At 47.5% G+C, this 17,838-nt stretch overlaps 1 protein-coding gene across 1 annotated transcript in view; it reads right to left on the reverse strand.

Annotated features, from left to right (window-relative positions):
* The window catches only part of LOC118397706 (fibronectin type III domain-containing protein 1), an 83,442-nt gene that overhangs the window by 41,806 nt on the left and 23,798 nt on the right, over window positions 1-17,838 (reverse strand). The window contains exons 7-14 of the mRNA XM_052468944.1: window positions 10,296-10,413; window positions 10,018-10,205; window positions 9,423-9,530; window positions 8,184-8,378; window positions 6,700-8,006; window positions 4,855-6,543; window positions 4,592-4,703; window positions 4,025-4,366 (exon numbers count right to left, since the gene is read on the reverse strand). Of these exons, the coding sequence (XP_052324904.1) occupies window positions 4,025-4,366; window positions 4,592-4,703; window positions 4,855-6,543; window positions 6,700-8,006; window positions 8,184-8,378; window positions 9,423-9,530; window positions 10,018-10,205; window positions 10,296-10,413 (4,059 nt within the window). The remainder of the gene's footprint in view (window positions 1-4,024; window positions 4,367-4,591; window positions 4,704-4,854; window positions 6,544-6,699; window positions 8,007-8,183; window positions 8,379-9,422; window positions 9,531-10,017; window positions 10,206-10,295; window positions 10,414-17,838) is intronic.

Raw genomic sequence — 17,838 nt, forward strand, 5'->3', positions numbered from 1 at the left:
AGGCAGATGAAAAAAGTTCAACTTTTTTTTTTTTTAACCTTTATTTAACCAGGCAAGTCAGTTAAGAACACATTCTTATTTTCAATGATGGCCTGGGAACAGTGGGTTAAATGCCTGTTTAGGGGCAGAACGACAGATTTGTACCTTGTCAGCTCGGGGGTTTGAACTTGCAACCTTCCGGTTACTAATCCAACGCTCTAAACACTAGGCTACGCTGACCCTGTTGCTTGGTCCGTTGCCATGGTTACCTGACTGAGACTGCAATGAGTGCACAAGTTCTAAAATTCCCAGGTAGAATGCCATGCTTTTATTTCGTCACAGTCATCGCACAATATTTTCTGTAATTAGCTTGCCATTAACTTGTAAATAATGATCTCGTTGTGAATTTATTTTCCTACAATAATGAATACATTTGCTAAATTTAAGAAGCTGGATAGATAGCTAGCTAATAAGCTAAAACTAAACCAAAACATTGTTTAGAAAGTTGATTTTAGTTACCTGGCTTGCTAGATTGACATATACAGCGCATTTGGAAAGTTTTCAGACCACTTGACACATTTTGTTACGTTACAGCCTTATTCTAAAATGGATACAATCAAATAAATAAATCTACACACAGTGCCCCAAAATGACAAAGCAAAAAACAGGTTTTTAAAGTATTTTGCAAATTTATAAAAAATAAAAAAAATCAGAAATACCTTATTTATTAAGTATTCAGACCCTTTGCTATGAGACTCGAAATTGAGCTCAGATGCATCCCGTTTCTTCAACTGATTGGCTATGATTTGGAAAGGCACACACCTGTCTATCTATATAAGCTCACACAGTTGACAGTACATGTTAGAGCAAAAACCAAGCCATGAGGTTGAAGGAATTGTCTGTAGAAGTCAGAGACGGGGTTGTGTCGAGGCACAAAAAAAATGTCTGCAGCATTGAAGGTCCACAAAAACACAGTGGCCTCCATCATTCTTAAATGGAAGAAGTTTGGAACCACCAACACTCTTCCTAAAGCTTGCCGCCTGGCCAAACTGAACAATCGGGGAATAAGGCCTTGGTCAGGGAGGTGACCAATAACCCGATGGTCACTCTGACAGAGCTCCAGAGTTCTTCTGTGGAGATGGGAGAACCTTCCAGAAGGACAACCATCTCTGCAGCACTCCACCAATCAGGCCTTTATGGTAGAGTGGCCAGATCGAAGCCACTCCTCAGTAAAAGGCACACGAAAGCCTGGTTTTAGTTTGCCAAAAGGCACCTAAAGACTCAGACCATGAGAAACAAGATTAACTGGTTTGATGAAAACAAGATTGATCTCTTTGGCCTGAATGCCAAGCACAATGTCTGGAGGAAACCTGGCACCATCTCTACGGTGAAGCATGCTGGTGTTAGCATCCTGTTGGGGAGACGTTTTTTAGCGGCAGGGACTGGGAGACTGGCTATGATCCAGGAAAAGATGAACGGAGCAAAATACAAAGAGATCTTTGATGAAAACCTGCTCCAGAGTGCTCAGAACCTCAGACTGGGGTGAAGGTTCAACTTTCAACAGAACAACGACCCTAAGCACACAGCCAAGACAAAGCAGGAGTGGCTTCAGGACAAGTCTCTGAATGTCCTTGAGTGGCCCAGCCAGAGGCTGGACTTCAACCCTATCGAACATCTCTGAAGATACCTGAAAATAGCTCTGCAGCGACACTCCCCATCTAACCTGACAGAGCTTGAGAGGATCTGCAGAAAAGAATGGGAGAAACTCCCCAAATACAGGTGTGCCAAGCTTGCAGTGGTGTAAAGTACTTACGTGAGAATACTTTAAAGTACTACTTAAGTTGTTTTTTTGACTATCTGTAGTTTACTTTATTATTCATATTTTTGACAACTTTTACTTTTACTTCACTACATTCCTAAAGAACATTATGTTGTTTTTACTCCATACATTTTCCCTGATACCCAAAAGTACTCGTTATGTTTTGAATGCTAAGCAGGACCAGAAAATTGTCTAATTCACATACTTATCAAGAGAACATCCCTGGTCATCTCTACTGCCTCCTGATCTGGCAGACTCACTAAACACAAATGATTTATTTGTAAATGGCGTGTTGGATTGTGCCCCTGGCTATCCATAAATGAAAAACCAGAAAATCATGCCACCTGGTTTGCTTAATATAAGGAATTTGAAATGAATTATGCTTTTACTTTTGATACTTAAGTATATTAAAAACTAAACACTTTTTGACTTTTACTCAAGTAGTATTTTACTGGGTGACTTTCACTTTTACTTGAGTCATTTTCTACTAAAGGTGTATTTACTTTAACTCAAGTATGACAATTGAGTACTTTTTCCACCACAACAAGCTTGTAGCGTCATATCCAAGAAGACTCGGGGTTGTAATCGCTGCCTAAGGTGCTTCAACAAAGTACTGAGTAAAGGGTCTGAATACTTATGTAAATGTAATATTTCCGTTTTTTTTACACATTTGCTAAAATTTCTAAAAACCTGTTTGCTTTTTCATTAGAGGGTATTGTGTGTAGATTGATAAGGGAAAAAAAGATTTCATACATTTTAGAATAAGGCTGTAACGTAACAAAATGTGGAAAAAGTCAAGAGGTCTGAATACTTTCCGAATGCACTGTAGCAAACACATTTTTAAACAGATGGGTTTATTGGTGTTAAAATACTCCAGTTATGCTATTTTGGACCACCAGGCTGCTGATGTCACACAGCCTGTCGTTTTTGTGTTCACACTTACTCATAACGACAACGACAAGTTTGATTTCCGGCAACAGTAGGATGTTCATGATGTTATTGCGATAACTGTCTACAGACATGTCGAGAGACCAACTGAAAACCAGCCTTTAGCCTGCCAACTCCAGCCAGGCTAAGAAAAATGCTCAAAGTGTTTGAACATTTTTCAAAAAGTATTTGGACCCAGGTCCTGATCAGGTTCCACTGGTCTCGACTGTGCCTGGCCAGATCTGGCAGGGATCTCTACTTATTGTGGTCAGTATGTTGTGGAGATGGTAAACAGCAAAAGCTCACAGACTAACTGATGACAGACTCCATTCTGATCCACCGCTTTTTAGCCTGCATAAAATGTAATAGATCGTACAAGCTCAGAATAAGCCTAGTCCTGGACTGAAAATCATTCTCAGTTGAAAGTGCATAAATCCAGATAGGTATACTAAGAAGCAGGATAAATTATTTAGTGAGCTAACTTTGGTCAATTCGGAGCTCATTTTAGGATAACTGTTGACACGAAGGTGGCCCACATTTTAGCCAGGTCAATTTTGAATCCTTCAGGCAATGAATTCTTCAGCTGTAACTTCCGGGGAAGGCTAACTCACAGCTAACTGTCTGAGCCACGAGTTGAGGGCCAATTACATCAGATTCCCTCCCTCTGACTAAGATTGCATCATCATCCGCTTAATTTGAGGAAGACGGCTGATTAAATATTTTATTCATTTAAAAAAAAGAATATTAAAATATCTATCACCTGACACATTTAGTAACGACAGGATGCATTTGAAACTTCACGGATAGTAAAACTTTTGAATGACTATAATACGTGACAATAGCCTGCTGAATATGCGAGGTAACTTCTCTTTCATGCTGATTTTGGCAAAAATGAATATGTGGCTCTGACATGGATTGGTGTTTCAGCATTGTCAAATGAAGAGTTTGTCGTTTGACTTGCTGGGATTATCCACTTGCGACATACAAGCGCAGTCACAAGCCTGGCTGGAATTAACGGAAGATAGAGGATAAATATCCTCCTTCGTAACACGAATGAAGCCTGAACTGGAATGTGAAGCTAACTGAAGCTGGCTAGCTTCATAAAAACCTGAGTAGATCTAGCTAGCGTCGTAGTACACCCCTCTGGAATAGGCTTAATCTGGGTCTGGGAAACTGGCCCTACAACAGCTACAACTACTACTAGTACTACTACTATGATAGTACTAGTTTGATTACTATAACACTACTAGTAATCTGACAGTACATACAGAAGCGTTAGTCAGCGTTAGTCAGACTTGCCTTCAGGATAACAGTCCAGGATGCCATCAGCATCCAGCATTGGGAATCCCTCATCATCCCTGATCAAAAATGTTCCTGGGGGACAGGTTGGGAACACCGGCATGGTTATAGTCTCCTCTGTGGACATTTCAGTGGTGGTTGGTAGCGTTGTCGGTTCAGGTGTGGTCGTGGTAGGAGGTCTGGTTGTGGTTGTGGTCCTTGGTTTAGCCCGGTCCAGGCCAATGATGGGTTTGCCACCCACAGTCAGGAACTTGTCTTTGGGGTTGACCACCGGTTGGCTTTCCCGTCCGTGACCAAACAGAGCCTGGCCCTCCTGGTTCACCAATGGGCTGCCCTGGTGGTCTAGCAGGGGAGAACAATCAATCAGTTATCTATCTGTGTAAACAAAACAGTATGGGTCTGTGTCGTAAGTGTGATATCTCCCTTTCTCCTAAGGAGGAATAAATAGGGGGGGACGAAGTGTCTTTATATACCAACACATTACAAAGCTCTTAGGAATGTAGACCTGTAATACTCCTAGAAACAGTGTTCAATATAAAGAGAAGGTATTAGTTGACAGTATCTCACCAAAGATGGTGCGTCCGTCCTCTCCCAGAACCACCCTCTTGGGTTGGCCCTGAGAGTCCTGGAGAACCCTGCCATCCTCGTTCATCAGGACCCCCTTATCCAAGTCCAACACCTGGAGAATAGAACACGTCCCAGGGTTGGAGATACGTCATAGGGAAACATATTACGGAGAATCTGCAGAGTGGTTAACGTTGTAGATGAAATGTCTCCTTTCAATCCCCTTTACTTTGCAATAAAATGTATCGAGACACAGACACACATACCCACTTGGCTCCATCAGGCCCAGTGATGTACCTTCTTCCATTAGGTTTGGTGTTGTCATTGGATGTGCTGGACTCTTTGTCACTGGTCGCCGTGAGATTGGGGCGGCCATTTTTACCATTTCCATGACCATTTCCGTAGCCGGGCTTGAGGCCTCCACTGGGGGTTTTACTCCTGAGATGGGGGTCTGACCGGCTTGGGTAGCGTGTCCTTGTACCCTGGCCCACCACAGAGTCTCTGGATGAGAATGACGAGGAGGAAGAGGAGCCTTGAGATCCCTGGCTGCTGCCAATGGAGGTCTGTCTGTGGGAGGGGCGAGAGAGGGAAGGGGAGGAGCCTCCAGTGCTAACACTAGCGGCCCCGCTAACCCCGTGATCTGGCTGCGACAGACTAGAGGAGGAAGAGGAAGAAGAGGAAGATGATGTGTTTGTGTTAGAGGAACCTAACCGTGTGCTCTGTGCTGGTTGTGCTCTAAGCGGGAACCTAGAACCTGTCTGCCTGTTTATGAGCAGGGGAGATCGCACCCTCCCATTGGGACCTATAATGGTACGGCGGGGGAGCGTAGAACCGGGGATGAAACCGGGCCTGGTTCTACCAGGTGTGGCTTCCCTGTCCACACTTTCGATGGCCCTACTCTGGGGCACCCTGCGGGCGGAAGTTGGGGCTGAGGTAGTGGTAGTGGTGGCAGTGGTAGTGGTGGCAGTAGTTTTGGGGGCGGTGGTTGGGTCTGTGACTTTCTCATTCCACTCATACATCTCCTTACTCCCCTTGTAGAGATAGTCCTCCTTATGGTCATTACTGCTGTCCTCCCTGGTGCTGCTTCCTCTGTGGACGGGCTCACTGGTGTCTCTACGACTACTAGAGGAGGAGTTGGAGGAGGACGAGGAGAAAGAAGAAGAAGAGGAGGTGATGGGATTCCTCGATTCACCTAGAACAGTATTCCTGTTGGGCAGAGAGGGTTTAAGTGCCCCAGCCCCCACCCCATTCTTTAACGGATAGAGGGTGGAGGGTTTTTTAGCATCCTCACTGGTCTCCTGCACTGCAGAGGTCCTTGATGCCCCTGAGGCAGATGCTGCCCCCGAGGCAGCTGTCCTAGAGGGGAATCCTCTCAGGATGGGTCTTCCAGCCCCAACAGAGGATGAGGAGGCTGTCCTGCTCCAGGGAACCCTCCCGTCCGCACGGGGGGAAGACACCCTGCTACTGCTCCCCATCCCTGTTCCAAACCTGCTCTGGTGCCGTTTCACAAAGGGGTTAATCCTAGAGACAGGGGGAGCAGGTGTCTTGGAAGGTGGGGGAGCTGGGGTGTTGTAGTAGTTCTCCCCCCTCCCTCCCTCCTCTCTCCTATCTCCCCTCCCTCCCTCCTCTTTCCTGTTTTCCATCTCTCCTTCCTCTCTCCTGTCTCCCCTCACTCCCTCCTCTTTCCTGTTTTCTCTCTCTCCCTCCTCTCTCTTGTCTTCTTTCTCTCCCTCCTCTCTCTTGACTCCCCTCCCTCCATCTTCTTTCCTGTTTTCCATCTCTCCCTCCTCTCTCCCGTCTCCCCTCGCTCCCTCCTCTTTCCTTTCTCTCTCTCCCTCCTCTCTCTTGTCTCCTTTCTCTCCCTCCTCTCTCTTGTCTCCCCTCCCTCCATCTTCTTTCCTGTCTCCCCTCCCTCCATCTTCTTTCCTGTCTCCCCTCCCTCCATCTTCTTTCCTGTCTCCCCTCCCTCCATCCTCTCTCCGGTCTCCCCTCCCTTCTTCCTTTCTCTTCTCTCCCCTCCCTCGCTCTACTCTCCTGTCCCCTCTCCCTCGCTCCTCTCTCCTGTCTTCACGCCCTCCATCCTCTCCCCTGTCTCCCCTCCTTTCCTGTACTTTTCTGTCTCCCCTCCCTCCATCCCCTCTCCTATCTCCCCTCCCTCCCTCCTCTCTCTTGTCCTGTTTCCTGTCCTCAGAAGAATGTTTAGTGGAAATGGTCCGGGAACTGGAAATGGGTTCTTCTTCTTTGGTGGCCTCTGCCTCTGTGACTTTGTAGTTGTTGTAGTCATTATTGTCCTGGTGATGTGTTAAGTCCTGTGTGCTAGGAGTGTGTGAGCCATGAGTGTGTGATGTTTCTGGGATCTTGCCTTTGGTTGGTAGAGTGGACTGGGACATGCCGGCGGAAGTCGAGTCTGACCCAGGTTTGATGAGTCCAGTAAGAACCTGGCCATTTGGATTCCCTCGAGACAGGATCCCGGGTTTCCGCCTGCCATAACCATATCCACGGCCCGGCAGAGCAGATCCTCTTCCCACAGATGGTGCCTCGGTCTTGGGCTCTGAGACGGCCTGGTTTGGGGTAGGGGTTGAGGTGGAGGGTTTGGCCGCTGTGGCACTTGGCTGGTTGTAGGTCTTTTTGCCCTCGGAGTAGTTGGTGACAGTGTCATCCTTCCTGATGGCTGCAGACTCCTCGTTGGGGGATGGGCTGGAGGACGAAGAAGATGAGGAGGATGAGGAGGCGCTGTCCTTTTCTGCATCCTGTGTCTTTGACTGGGACACTGACCCTGAGACTGATGTCCGGGAGAATGGTCTTCGACCAGAATTGATGCGTCTGCCAGAGAGAGGTTTGCGGAGAGGGTAGGAGGGTTTAGAGGATGATGAGGAGCCCTCTGATGAGGGAACTTCTGCTTTGAGGCTGGGTCTGGAGGGCTCATCTACATCCTTCCCTTTACCTCTCCCTCTGACGTAGCCACTGTCCTCAGGTGTAGAAGGAACAACATTGTTCTGAGTCACTGCTTCTTTCTTCTCCTCCACATCTTCGTTAGTGAGCTTCTCCTCCTCTTCGTCTCGAGTGGTTTCTGTTGTTTTGTTCTCCTCCTCCTGTTCATCCTCTGCTTCTGTCTTTCTCCCCTTGTCTCTGGCTGGAGCAGTACCGGCTCCTAGTCGCTGATTGGTCGCCCTGTTCCTGACCGTGCCCCTCACATCTGAGAAGATGCTGTGATAGGAGCGTGTCTTGGTGAGGGGCCGTGTCCGCCTGGAGGTGGGCGGGGCAGATGTAGTCTGAGTGGGTGTGGTCGGCTCCTTGGTCACGTCTTCTAATTGGAGGTTGACGACATCGTCACGGTAACTGTCCTGTTTGGACGCCTGAGAGGGGGTGGAGCTGGTTCTACGGCCACCTTGAGTTGGCGAGGAGGCAGCACTGCTGGCTGGCAAGTAAGATGGAGTATTAGTTAAGTGTACACACCATTAGGACATTAAAATTGTAACTAACATCACGTATGTATGCACGCACGCACGTACACACACACACACACACACACACACACACACACACACACACACACACACACACACACACACACGCACACAGTAGATATGCTTACCGGTGCGTCCAGGCATGGCTACGCTAAAGGCTTTGGTCTGGGGACCCTGGCCCCTCCTGTTGGTGGCTCTGATCTTGAAGATGTAGAGGTCCCCAGGCAGGAAGCCGTCTATGATGGCTGAGGTGGTGCTGCCGCGGTATGTCACTGACTTCATCCCAAAAGGTTTCATGGCAGGAGCATAGGACATTATGTACTCTGAGGGGAGGAGGACCAGGATCATTACATATTAGCACCAACTGAAAACACTTGAGTAAATGAGGGACACAAAGTACACTACCGTTCAAACACCGTCCTTGTTTTTGAAAGAAAAGCAATTTTTTTGTCCATTAAAATATCATCAAATTGATCAGAAATACAGTGTAGACATTGTTAATGTTGTAAATGACAATTGTAGCTGGAAACGGCTGATTTTTAATGGAATATCTACATAGGTGTACAGAGGCCCATTATCAGCAACCATCACTCCTGTGTTCCAATGGCACGTTGTGTTAGCTAATCCAAGTTTATCATTTTAAAAGGCTAATTGATCATTAGAAAACCCTTTTGCAAACACAGCTGAAAACACTTGTTCTGATTAAAGAAGCAATAAAACTGACCTTCTTTATACTAGTTGAGTATCTGGAGCATCAGCATTTGTGGGTTCAATTACAGGCTCAAAATGGCCAGAAACAAAGACTTTGTTTTCTTTTGTTCTACTGTATTATTGACTGTATGTTTTGTTTATTCCATGTGTAACTCTGCGTTGTTGTATGTGTCAAATTGCTATGCTTTATCTTGGCCAGGTCGCAGTTGCAAATGAGAACTTGTTCTCAACTAGCCTACCTGGTTAAGTAAAGGTTAAATAAATCAAATAAAAATAAATACATTTATCAAAAAGGAAACCAAGGTATTTATATGAGCTTGTGTAGTTTAGGGGCATTGTTTTTTTTTAAAGTGCATTATCTGGGTTTTATCTTGGTTAATCATTCATCTCCATTTGGTACACCAGAGATTGACAGTGTTCAACATACATTGCAACTCAAACTCACTCTCTGCAAGGAGGACACTCTCATCTGCATACAATAATATCCCCAAAGTCGTGTGATCTAATTCAACTCCGAGATTAGCATGCTTGATTTGCTGGGCCAAGAAAAAAAGGGCAATGTTTATTTTGTCTTTTACATATATACTATATATTATGCGATTGATTAATAAGAGAGATACAGTGAAGTAATCTCCTGAATGTTCTCGTGTTCGGACCTCGTATCCTCCCGTTGGGTTCCTCAGGTGGGTCCCAGGTCGCCGTGACAGCGGTTCCCTTCCCTCTCAGTGGCTTAACATCAAAGTTCTCCGGAGGACCAGAGGGAGCTTAAGAACACAGAGGAAAAAAGGGATGGAAAAAGGAGGAGAAATAATGAGTCCCGAGAGAGAAAACAGGAGCAAGGAGAGCAGAAAGAAAGACGCTGTAACAGTAACAGTAGTGTTTCTCCTGCCAATGGGGTTCAAATGGGGAAAAATTCACGTCCTGTTATAGATTTCCAGAGAATAAAAGCCAGAGATCCTCTAAGGAAATTTAGATTCGGAGCCAGCCAGGCTGAAAATCTCCCTGAACCCTTACTTATTCAGCCAGAAGCAGCTATGAATTATGGCAGAGGTTTTCATGAAGGATTTCATTGAAGGGAATAATCTGAATGAAATATGAATGAACGCCAAAACCGGTTAGAACTATGATTTACAGCTAAATCTTTAATTTGTATGACACTGTAGGATGCCATTTACTCTCTTAAAAAATGGGAAATTACATGGAATACTTGGGTTTATTTTATATTTTCAGACAGGCAGTCAGACAACCTACCAGATTCTGGGGTCCTCTGGAACACGGACACGCTCCACTTGCCGTGGTTGTCTCCCTGGGAGATTCGGACGGAGAACTCGTACATCCCATCAGCTGACAGGGTATCTATCAGCAGCCTCCTCTGGTTGGTCTCCTTGTACTCCCATCGAGCAGACTCACCCTTCTCCCTGTATTTCACTGTGTAGTGTCTGGAGAGAGGAAGATACATTACATTCTCTCTCACACACACAAACACACAACACACACACACACACACGCAAGCACGAGCCTACTCTCACCTGGAGCCACCAGGTAGGACCTTCTCCATCTCGATAGCTGGGTCCACCCAGCTGATGAGGACAGACTGAGGGGACATGACCCTCACACCAATGTCTTTGGCCTCATACTCCTCAGGCTCTGCATGGGGAACAAATAACAATAAACATGGTCTAGAGGGCTGCAGGTCTAAGTAGAATTGCAGTCCATTATCAGCCAGAAAATGTCAAATATTACAGCAGCTGTTGTTCTTCTCAATAAAATTCAGGGAATGGGAAAGAATGAGGGCCACAGGTTTGACATTTAACTCAACACATTGCAGTCAATGGGACAAGATGAGTGTCACAGGGTTGATGCATATGTTAATGCATACCAGTAAATGGGAAAAGATAAGTGTCAACCAATTGAGTCTTATGTCAATGCAGTCAATGGGACAAGATGAGTCACAGGGTTGATGCCTAAGTAAATACATTGCATTCAATTGGGCATGATTTGCATCACAATATGGACAAATGGAGGACGGAATCACAGACATGACACCTTCGTCTCTCTCTGGTCTATCTTTTCTTCCCTCCTTTCTCTCTCTTTATCCCCTCCCTCCACCGTCTCCCTCCCGTTTTTCTCGTTCTCGCTCCCTCCTCCCCCCTACATTCTATCTCCCGCCTTCTTTCCCCCCTCCCTCTAATATTTTCTCCCTCTCCCTCTTCTCTCTCTCTCCTCTCACTCCATCCTCTCCCCAACCTCCACCTCTCTCTCCATTTTCCCAACTCCACAGACAGGATATTGACGCATAGATATGCTTCAAGGGTATTGGCACACAAGTCAATACATTGCATTCAAGGCAAAAAGGTTGGTGATAGAGCTGCGATGGGTAAATTGGTGAAACACTCAGACAGACAAACAGAAACACAGATCCACTCAGACAGACAGAGAGGGAGAAAGGCAGGCAGGCAGACAGACAGACTTTTATTTTTATTCATTTTATTTCACCTTTATTTAACCAGGTAGGCTAGTTGAGAACAAGTTCTCATTTACAACTGCGACCTGGCCAAGATAAACCAAAGCAGTGCGACACAAACAACAACACAGAGTTACACATAATAAACAAACATACAGTCAATAATACAATAGAGATAGTATATACAGTGTGTGCAAATGAGGTAGGATAAGGGGGGTAGGCAATAAATAGAGCATAGTGGCAAAATTATTACAGTATGGCAAATGAAACACTGGCGTGATAGATGTGCAGAAGATGAGTGTGCAAGTAACGGTACTGGTGTGCAAAAGAGCAAAATAAATCAAATAAATAACAATATGGTGATGAGGTAGTTGGATGGGCTATTTACAGATGGGCTATGTACAGGTGCAGTGATCTGTGAGCTGCTCTGACAGCTGGTGCTTAAAGCTAGTGAGATATGAGTCTCCAGCTTCAGTGATTTTTGCAGTTCGTTCCAGGCATTGGCAGCAGAGAACTGGAAGGAATGGCGACCGAAGGAAGGATTGGCTTTAGGGGTGACCAGTGAAATATACCTGCTGGGGCGAGTGCTGTGGGTGAGTGCTGCTATGGTGACCAGTGAGCTGAGATAAGGTGGGGCTTTACCTAGCAACGACTTATAGATTACCTGGAGCCAGTGGGTTTGGCGACGGATATGAAGCGAGGGCCAGCCAACGGGAGCATACAGGTCGCAGTAGTGGATAGTATATGGGGCTTTGGTGACAAAACAGATGGCACTGTGATAGACTGTGATAGACTGCATCCAATTTGCTGAGTAGAGTGCCGAAGTCAAGGATCGGTAGGACCAAGCTGACTCCACACTCCAAGACTGCTTCCATCACGTGGACTGGGACATGTTTCGTATTGCGTCAGATGGAAATATTGACGAATACGCTGATTCGGTGTGCGAGTTCATTAGAACGTGCGTCGAAGATGTCGTTCCCATGGCAACGATAAAAACATTCCCAAACCAGAAACCGTGGATTGATGGCAGCATTCGCGTGAAACTGAAAGCGCGAACCACTGCTTTTAATCAGGGCAAGGTGTCTGGTAACATGTCCGAATATAAACAATGCAGCTATTCCCTCCGCAAGGTTATTAAACAAGCTAAGCGTCAGTACAGAGACAAAGTGAATCGCAATTCAATGGCTCAGACACAAGAGGCATGTGGCAGGGTCTACAGTCAATCACGGACTACAAGAAGAAACCCAGCCCAGTCACGGACCAGGATGTCTTGCTCCCAGGCAGACTAAATAACTTTTTTGCCCGCTTTGAGGACAATACAGTGCCACGGCCTGCAACGAAAACATGCGGTCTCTCCTTCACTGCAGCCGAGGTGAGTAAGACATTTAAACGTGTTAACCCTCGCAAGGCTGCAGGCCCAGACGGCATCCCCAGCCGCGCCCTCAGAGCATGCGCAGACCAGCTGGCCGGTGTGTTTACGGACATATTCAATCAATCCCTATACCAGTCTGCTGTTCCCACATGCTTCAAGAGGGCCACCATTGTTCCTGTTCCCAAGAAAGCTAAGGTAACTGAGCTAAACGACTACCGCCCCGTAGCACTCACTTCCGTCATCATGAAGTGCTTTGAGAGACTAGTCAAGGACCATATCACCTCCACCCTACCTGACACCCTAGACCCACTCCAATTTGCTTACCGCCCAAATAGGTCCACAGACGATGCAATCTCAACCACACTGCACACTGCCCTAACCCACCTGGACAAGAGGAATACCTATGTGAGAATGCTGTTCATCGACTACAGCTCTGCATTCAACACCATAGTACCCTCCAAGCTCGTCATCAAGCTCGAGACCCTGGGTCTCGACCCCGCCCTGTGCAACTGGGTACTGGACTTCCTGACGGGCCGTCCCCAGGTGGTGAGGGTAGGCAACAACATCTCCTCCCCGCTGATCCTCAACACGGGGGCCCCACAAGGGTGCGTTCTGAGCCCTCTCCTGTACTCCCTGTTCACCCACGACTGCGTGGCCACGCACGCCTCCAACTCAATCATCAAGTTTGCGGACGACACAACAGTGGTAGGCTTGATTACCAACAACAACGAGACGGCCTACAGGGAGGAGGTGAGGGCCCTCGGAGTGTGGTGTCAGGAAAATAACCTCACACTCAACATCAACAAAACTAAGGAGATGATTGTGGACTTCAGGAAACAGCAGAGGGAACACCCCCCTATCCACATCGATGGAACAGTAGTGGAGAGGGTAGCAAGTTTTAAGTTCCTCGGCATACACATCACAGACAAACTGAATTGGTCCACTCACACTCACAGCGTCGTGAAGAAGGCGCAACAGCGCCTCTTCAACCTCAGGAGGCTGAAGAAATTTGGCTTGTCACCAAAAGCACTCACAAACTTCTACAGATGCACAATCGAGAGCATCCTGGCGGGCTGTATCACCGCCTGGTACGGCAACTGCTCCGCCCTCAACCGTAAGGCTCTCCAGAGGGTAGTGAGGTCTGCACAACGCATCACCGGGGGCAAACTACCTGCCCTCCAGGACACCTACACCACCCGATGTTACAGGAAGGCCATAAAGATCATCAAGGACATCAACCACCCGAACCACTGCCTGTTCACCCCGCTATCATCCAGAAGGCGAGGTCAGTACAGGTGCATCAAAGCTGGGACCGAGAGACTGAAAAACAGCTTCTATCTCAAGGCCATCAGACTGTTAAACAGCCACCACTAACATTGAGTGGCTGCTGCCAACACACTGTCATTGACACTGACCCAACTCCAGCCACTTTAATAATGGGAATTGATGGGAAATGATGTAAATATATCACGAGCCACTTTAAACAATGCTACCTTATATAATGTTACTTACCCTACATTATTCATCTCATATGCATACGTATATACTGTACTCTACATCATCGACTGCATCCTTATGTAATACATGTATCACTAGCCACTTTAACTATGCCACTTTGTTTACTTTGTCTACATACTCATCTCATATGTATATACTGTACTCGATACCATCTACTGTATGCTGCTCTGTACCATCACTCATTCATATATCCTTATGTACATATTCCTTATCCCCTTACACTGTGTATAAGACAGTAGTTTTGGAATTGTTAGTTAGATTACTTGTTGGTTATCACTGCATTGTCGGAACTAGAAGCACAAGCATTTCGCTACACTCGCATTAACATCTGCTAACCATGTGTATGTGACAAATAACATTTGATTTGATTTGATTTGGATGGTCAGTTTTACGAGGGTATGTTTGGCAGCATGAGTGAAGAATGCTTTGTTGTGATATAGGAAGCCGATTCTAGATTTAATTTTGGATTGGAGATGCTTAATGTGAGTCTGGAAGGAAAGTTTACAGTCTAAGCAGACACCTAGATATTTGTAGTTGTCCACATATTCTAAGTCAGAACTGTCCAGAGTGGTGATGCTGAACGGGTGGTTAGGTGTGGGAAGCGATCGGTTGAATAGCATGCATTTAGTTTTGCTTGCATTTAAGAGCAGTTGGAGGCCACGGAAGGAGAGTTGTATGGCATTGAAGCTCGTCTGGAGGTTAGGTAACACAGTGTCCAAAGAAGAGCCAGAAGTATACAGAATGGTGTTGTCTGCATGGAGGTGGATCAGAGAATCACCAGCAGCAAGAGCGAAATCATTGATGTATACAGAGAAAATAATTGGCCGGAGGATTGAACCCTTGTTGCACCCCCATAGACTGCCGATTTGACTCTGTCAGAGAAGTAGTTGGTGAACCAGGCGATGCAGTCATTTGAGAAACCAAGGCTGTTGAGTCTGCCGATAAGAATGTGGTGATTGACAGAGTCGAAAGCCTTGGCCAGGTCGATGAATACAGCTGCACACTATTGTCTCTTATCGATGGTGGTTATGATGTCGTTTAGGACCTTGAGCGTGGCTGAGGTGCACCCATGACCAGCTCTGAAACCAGATTGCATAGCGGAGAAGACCTTCAAAAAGCAGGGTAGGATAGATATATGTCTGTAGCAGTTTGGGTCTAGAGTGTCTCCTCCTTTGAAGAGGGGGATGACTGCGGCAGCTTTCCAATCTTTGGGGATCTCAGATGATACGAAAGAGAGGTTGAACAAGCTAGTAATAGGGGTTGCAACAATTTCGGCGGATAATTTTAGGAAGACTGTCACGCCCTGGTCAAAGTATTTTGTATTTATCTTCATGTATTGGGTCAGGCCAGGGTGTGGCATGGTGTGTTTGTCTTGGGGTTTTGGTGGTGGTATTGGGATTGTAGCTTAGTGGGTTATCTAGCAAAGTCTATGGCTGTCTGGAGTGGTTCTCAATCAGAGGCAGGTGTTTATCGTTGTCTCTGATTGGGAACCATATTTAGGCAGCCATATTCGTTGAGTTTGTCGTGGGTGATTGTCGTTAGTGTCCTTGTAACTGTCTAGTGTTAGTTTGCCCCAGTTTAGGCTGTTTCGGCTTTCATTAGGTTTATTGTTTTTGTATTGATTCGTGTTTACTTTGTTTTTATTAAACATGGATCGCAATCTAAACGCTGCATTTTGGTCCGACTCTCCTTCACCACACCTAGAAAACCGTTACAGTATCACCCACCACAAACGGACCAAGCAGCATGTTAACAGGCAGGAGCCACAGGAGAAGCAACAGAAGCAGCAGCAGCAGGAGCAGCAGCAGCAGCTGCAGTGGGAGAGGCTGCACCACCTGGAGAAATGGACATGGGAGGAAGAACTGGACGGTAAAGGACCCTGGGCTCAGCCTGGAGAATATCGCCGCCCCAAGGAAGAACTGGAGGCGGCGAAAGCGGAGAGGCGCTGGTATGAGGAGGCAGCACGGCAACGTGGATTGAAGCCTGAGAGTCAGCCCCAAAAATTTCTTGGGGGAGGGCTCAGGGACAGTGTGGCAGAGTCAGGAGTCAGACCTGAGCCAACTCTCCCTGTTTATCGTGAGGAGCCAAGGAGGAGACCAGAACCAGAGCCGGTGTTGGAGGTGAGCGAAGCAGAGACTGTGAAGGAGTTAATGGGGAAATTGGAGGAGAGAGAAATAAGGGAGTTGCTGTGTTGGTGCTTTTTGCATGGAATTCGCCCGACGGAACGTGTCGGGGATTTAATGGCACCTGGGTCAGCACTCCATACTCGTCCTGAGGTGCGTGTTAGTCGGCTGGTGAAGTTGGTGCCAGCCTCACGCATCAGGCCTCCTGTGCACATCCCTAGCCTTGCACGTCCTGTGCCAGCACTGCTCTCAAGATCTCCAGTACGCCTTCACGGTCTAGCCCATCCTGTGCCACCTCCACACACCAGCCCTCCGGTAGCAGCTCCCCGCACCAGGCTTCCTGTGCGTGTCCTCGGTCCAGTACCACCAGTTCCAGCACCACGCATCAAGCCTACAGTGCGTCTCGCCTCTCCAGCGCTGTCGGAGCCTACCTCCTCTACAGTGCTGCTGGAGTCTCCCGCCTGTTCAGCGCTGCCAGAGCTTTCCTCCCCTACAGCGCTGCTGTAGTCTCCTGCCTGTTCAGCGCAGCCAGAGCTGTCAGCCTGCATGGAGCAGTCAGAGCTGTCAGCCTGCATGGAGCAGCCAGAGCTGCCAGTCTACATGGAGCAGCCAGAGCTGCCAGCCTGCATGGAGCAGTCAGAGCTGTCAGTCTGCATGGAGCAGCCAGAGCTGCCAGTCTGCAAGGAGCTGCCAGTCTGCAAGGAGCTGCCAGTCTGCAAGGTGCTGCCAGCCTGCATGGAGCAGCCAGAGCTGCCAGCCTGCATGGAGCAGTCAGAGCTGTCAGTCTGTATGGAGCAGTCAGAGCTGTCAGTCTGCATGGAGCAGCCAGAGCTATCAGTCTGCAAGGAGCTGCCAGTCTGCAAGGAGCTGCCAGTCTGCAAGGTGCTGCCAGCCTGCATGGAGCAGCCAGAGCTGCCAGCCTGCATGGAGCAGTCAGAGCTGTCAGTCTGTATGGAGCAGTCAGAGCTGTCAGTCTGCATGAAGCAGCCAGAGCTGCCAGTCTGCATGAAGCAGCCAGAGCTGCCAGTCTACATGGAGCAGCCAGAGATGTCAGTCTGCATGAAGCAGCCAGAGCTGTCAGTCTGCAAGGAGCTGTCAGTCTGCAAGGAGCTGTCAGTCTGCAAGGAGCTGCCAGTCTGCAAGGAGCTGTCAGTCTGCAAGGAGCTGCCAGTCTGCAAGGAGCTGCCAGTCTGCACGGAGCCGCCAGAGCTGCTAGTCTGTAAGAAGCCGCCAGAGCTGTCAGCCTACATGGAGCAGCCAGAGCCGCCAGTCAGCGTGGAGCAGACCCTCGCTATTGTTTTAAGGTGCGTTCGGGAGTCCGCACCTTAGGGGGGTTCTGTCACGCCCTGGTCGAAGTATTTTGTATTTATCTTCATGTATTGGGTCAGGCCAGGGTGTGGCATGGGGTTTTTGTATTGTGGTGTGTTTGTCTTGGGGTTTTGGTGGTGGTATTGGGATTGTAGCTTAGTGGGTTATCTAGCAAAGTCTATGGCTGTCTGGAGTGGTTCTCAATCAGAGGCAGGTGTTTATCGTTGTCTCTGATTGGGAACCATATTTAGGCAGCCATATTCTTTGAGTTTGTCGTGGGTGATTGT

This window comes from Oncorhynchus keta, chromosome 19 (assembly GCF_023373465.1).
Source record: "Oncorhynchus keta strain PuntledgeMale-10-30-2019 chromosome 19, Oket_V2, whole genome shotgun sequence".
In the NCBI taxonomy this organism is placed as follows: Eukaryota; Metazoa; Chordata; class Actinopteri; order Salmoniformes; family Salmonidae; genus Oncorhynchus; species Oncorhynchus keta.